The sequence below is a fragment of the Salvia splendens genome, chromosome 1 (assembly GCF_004379255.2).
Source record: "Salvia splendens isolate huo1 chromosome 1, SspV2, whole genome shotgun sequence".
Taxonomy (NCBI): domain Eukaryota; kingdom Viridiplantae; phylum Streptophyta; class Magnoliopsida; order Lamiales; family Lamiaceae; genus Salvia; species Salvia splendens.
In genome coordinates, this window is record NC_056032.1 from 33,645,944 (window position 1) to 33,650,846 (window position 4,903).

The 4,903-nt window shown below is 46.1% G+C and overlaps 1 protein-coding gene across 1 annotated transcript; it reads right to left on the bottom strand.

Moving 5' to 3' along the window:
- Window positions 1–2,942: 2,942 nt before the first annotated feature.
- On the bottom strand, window positions 2,943–4,344 carry LOC121805153. Its single transcript, XM_042204942.1, has 5 exons — window positions 4,041–4,344; window positions 3,603–3,667; window positions 3,464–3,536; window positions 3,349–3,367; window positions 2,943–3,273 (listed from the first exon to the last, which is right to left on the bottom strand). The coding sequence occupies exons 1-5, from the start codon at window positions 4,094–4,096 to the stop codon at window positions 3,094–3,096; spliced, it is 393 nt and encodes a 130-aa protein (XP_042060876.1). The 5' UTR covers window positions 4,097–4,344; the 3' UTR covers window positions 2,943–3,093.
- Between the last annotated feature and the right edge of the window lie 559 nt (window positions 4,345–4,903).

Below are 4,903 nucleotides of genomic sequence, written 5' to 3' on the forward strand. Positions count from 1 at the left end.
TGGGGTCACTTTGAGACACACCGGCACTCCCTCTCTCAGGAACTCGATAGTACCTGCCACGAAGTCGTTCGTCACCCGCTGCAACGAATGTAGCCACTCCAATCCCAGTACCACATCGAGCCCGTGTATGGGTAGAATGTGTAGAGTAATCGTAAAGACTTCTTGTTGAATCTGGAGCCTTGTGTTCACACTGGCGAACGAACACACCAAAAACGCCCCATTCCCCACATATACCCTGAATGGGCGCACCGCCGTGAGGGCCAATTTCAGCTTCTCGGCCATTCAGGGGTGTAAAAAATCATGGGAACTGCCCGTATCTACCATCACCTGAACCGGCTCTGGCCCAATCTGGCCCTGAAGAACCATATACCCTGGTCGGGGCTTCCCCTTCATCGCGTAAATGTGCGAAAGGTCGGCGGTAACTACTTCCTCCGCTGACTGCTCCTCGTCCACTCCCTCGTGGTCACATTCATCAGCACACATGTAAGCCAGGAACGTCTTCTTGCAGACATGTCCGGGTATCCATTTCTCCGGGCAGTACCAGCACAGGCCCTTCCGAGTTCGTTCCGCCTTCTCTGCCGCAGACACCCTGATCACCGGTATTCCCGCGTAGTTTGCGGTTGGGGACGGATTTGGGTAGCCCGGTAAGGTAACAGACCCAGGTATCGGGGGCTGGGTGGACCCGTTTCCCGATGGTGCTCTCGTCTCCCGAGGCTGCCACTGCCGTTTCTGAAAGGCCGGTTGCGCTGGCGGTCTCTCCACGGCCGCGTCGAATTCAACCGCAAGCGCCATCGCGGCTGCCACCGAAGGTGGATACTGAAATTTCACCTGATTCCGGACTGGTTGCTGTAAACCCTCAACATATAAAGTCACCAATCTGTGTTCCGGAACCTCGCGGACTCTATTCAACATCCCGTCGAACTCCGCCGTGTAATCCGCCACCAACCCCGTCTGACGCAGCTTTGCTAACACACCAAAATAATCCACAAAGCACTTGGGGTCAAAGCGGCGTCGAACATCCTCCAAAAATTCACTCCATCTCACCGTGGGGTTTCCCTCGCGATAGTTAAACACCCATTCTGCCACCTGCGGATCGAAGAGCATAACTGCATAATGTAAACGCTGCTCCTCCGGAAGCATAAAGTGATCGAAGTAGAACTGGACCCTCGAAATCCAACTGACGACGTTGGAGCCGTCAAATCGAGGAGGCTTCATCGGTAACCCGGAGGGTTTGTCCCCGAACGGTAACTGCTGCTGCTGCCGAGCGCCGGGTGGTTCCCACGATGGTCTACTCCCCTGGCCGTGGCGGTCACCGAGGCGAGGACCCCACGTATCCCACGCCGGGGAAGGCCGAGACGCTGATGGTAGCTCCCACGCGGATTGCTGCTCCTGCAGCGCTAGCCGCTGGGCTGGGCTGGGCCGCGAAGAATTGGACGGGCCAGTAGGGTTCTGGCGAAACCCGTCACCCACGCCAAAACAGGGCCCGCTGGCCGGCAGAGGCGGCGTGGTCATGCTCACCGCCGTGAACGGGGGAGCAAAGGCCAAATTCATATCCAAGGATTGCGGGGGGGACCTGCTGTACGGTGGGGCAGGCTCCTGGCGCTGCTGTTGCCGATTCGACAAAGGCCGACGTTCCAAATCATCCAAGCGGGTCTCAACCCTACCGACGCTGGCGACCAGATGTTCCAACATGGTGCGGATTGGGTCCAGAGGTGGGGAATCCTCCGTCGGCACGAGAATCGGATCAGATATTGATGGCAACGAACACATAGGGTCAGTTCGTCCCACAGCAGATTGAAAATCAGACATGAGATCAACAATGGAAGCACCAATTGTTAAGGGAATTCCCCTCAACGCAGCGATCGTCGACGAGGAGTCGACGACGAATCAAACGAACGGTGGACGTCTCAAGCTTTCCCTGAGATCAGCTCCAATTTGTAACTTGCGTGAAAAGAAAAGAACGAAACTAGGGTAAAAATATTATGTTATTTCTCAAATGTAATTCATAACATTCTCCCTTTTTATATCTAAGGACCCTAGACGATTCGACTCTCTTTTGCGATCCGGGAAAGAATCGACAAGAAAACCCGGAAAGGGGCTTATTGGGCCCGACTCTTAAAAATAATAAAAACCGTTCATAATGCTGAAAAGAAAGGAAATAAAGCAACAAAAAATAAATTTAACTATCTAGGAAACCATGCGCCTACTCCCGCTTCTTCTGCCGCTTCCCTACTTCGAAACGAAGTCGCCGTATCGAACCACCGGCTTCCGCTGCCTCCGAGGTCGCTCATTTTGCTTAGGCTCTGTCTCTTGTACCTTGTCTACCTCCGTCGTCGCGAAGTCCCCTGCCATCTCCCCTGTACGCGCGGCTTCAGCCTCCAAGAGCTGCCTTGCGTCTTCAGTCGGGGTCTCCACACGCGGGTTTGTAGTAAACTCCGTATCAACTTTTTTCGCGCGTCTCCCTTTATGTCAATGACATCTGTTCAGAGGCAATTCATCATCGCAGAAAGAGACAGCTGACCTTACCTCATCAGATCCAATGCCTTTTTTATTAGTCCTAATGTGGACAAATTTTCCTAAAAAAGTGTGGACACGCCCACAACCACTCCTAAATTTTCAATATAAGTATGAATTTTGAATTATTTAGTATGCTATCAAGATTCATGATTCTTCACCTCACGCACGAATTCTTTGGAAGAAAGCTGATTTATATATAATGAGTCACAAAAAATATGAAAATTTGTTTATAGTTACAGTGATTTTCTATCAAGACAATGATTTATATATAATGATGAAGAAGTAGTCCACCACGACAGAGAGTGACCGATTCAGAGATGAATACTGACAGTCAATTTCTGAACAATACCAGGTATAATGATACAGATGTTCCAGTATACAAATGCTGATTACATGGCATTTTACACAACACCTACGACCTGAATACTAGCACAATATCTCACAAATTGTGCTTTGTTAACCTCTGGAAGTCCTTTTGATAAATGACAGAAATCATAGACGAATGATATTCTTGATTCAGACATTTTCCTCTAAATATCGGGAGAAGATTACATGATACGCAAGAATATCAAAGCATTAAGCAGTTGTATCTTCACAGAATAGCTTCATGTGATGTGAATGGTGTAATGGTCTAACCATGTATGGGAAAAGCTGTTTGCCTCCCATTTGGGAAACCTTGGGACAAAAATTTGGGCCATTTCTTGGACAAGGATAATACAAGACATCAAGATCCAAAACTGCAACAATTTCCCGAACCTATTATGATCATATCAAGTGTTAGTCGCCAAGTTGGTGCTATAGAGATATACAAGTATATTATTATGAAGATACCTTGCGACAAAATGGGCAGCTGGAGGTATTTCCATCATAATCGACATGGCAACATACGCACTTAGTTTTCTTTCAAGCAGATGAATATAACAGAAAACGAACTAAATTCGAGTACCTTTCGTATTCATAAATCTCAATTGGCTTCTCAGGGCGAGGGCCTAACTTTGAAGTCTCCTTCAACTTAAAACCTGAATAAGAGTGGATCTTCAGAGAAATACTATTCATGTCAATAGTGAAGAGTATAGGAAAGTTACCAGCAAATCCTAGAGCATACTGATCAGGTGGAATCTCCGATGCTGGCACGAGGTTCAGAGGATACCTGTCACGTGATGAAGTGATACGTGCATATTTGTCGATATCTTTTCCATATATGTTTAGGATATTTTCTTATTCCTTAAGTTAGGGTATTTAGCATTATAAATAGGTGTCATTGTTATTCCTTTAAGCTTGAGTTGTCGACGGGATTCTACCTCTCGGGACTTCTCTTTTATCATCTCCGGCATCTTGATAAGGGAATTACCCTTGTCATGAATTGTTTGAAATTAAGCAAAATGAAGTTTAAAATAATAAGTTTTCTAAGCTTTTCTATCACCTTTCATTCAACTATATACTATTACTATATTGGATTACGCATAGTAAAAACAAATAAATAAATGAAATAGGAGGGGAGGGGAGGGGAGGAGAGGAGATACCCGGAGACAAGCACACTAGTGGTGAGGCGAAAGAGCAAAGCGAGAGAAGCCCCCATAATGTCGAAAACCCTATCGGGGCGGATGGAGAATGGTTTGGGCGGCGGCGCCTTGAAATTGGGGGCGGAGATATCGAAGGGAATGGCCTATTTGCGGATAACTTCACCCTGAATACTCTGCCGTTGGTGGCTCTGTTAGACGACACCGGCCAGAATGCAGGAGCTGCGGTGTAGGTCAACATTCCGGGCATGGTTATGCCGAGCAATGGCGCAGAGTGATATTTGGAGTTAAACACGACAGGTGAGACAGTTAATCACCAGGTTTCGGTTACTAAATTCCTTTTCAAAATTTTATCAAAATTTAACGTAGTGTAGTGTAGCAGAGGTTTTGTTAGGTTGGGCTCAGAATAAAATAACATGTGTTTTGGGCTATAGGAGTATAAGAGCATCCACAACCGTGCTCTTGTCAGCGGCACGGTTGTGGGCCCGGGCGGTACTGTTCATGCCTGCTCTCTGGCAATAGCACAACACCCACAACTGTGTTCTTCCGCAAGGACGAGCACAATTAATATAAAATTCAATTAAACAAAAATATTTCCATAATATTAAAATCCATTTAAAAACCACAATAAATATTACAAATTACAAATAAAATAAAAAAATACATAATTAAAATCCTAAAAATTAAAAATTACATAATTAAACTCCTTAAAATTAAAAATTACATAATTAAAATTCTAAAAATTAAAAATTACATAATTAAACTCCTAATAAGACTACGCATCCGGCGGGATCAACCCCAATTGTTTTTGGAGATCTTTTATCATGGTCTCGTGTGTTTCAAGTTGCGTGGGGATCATAGATGAC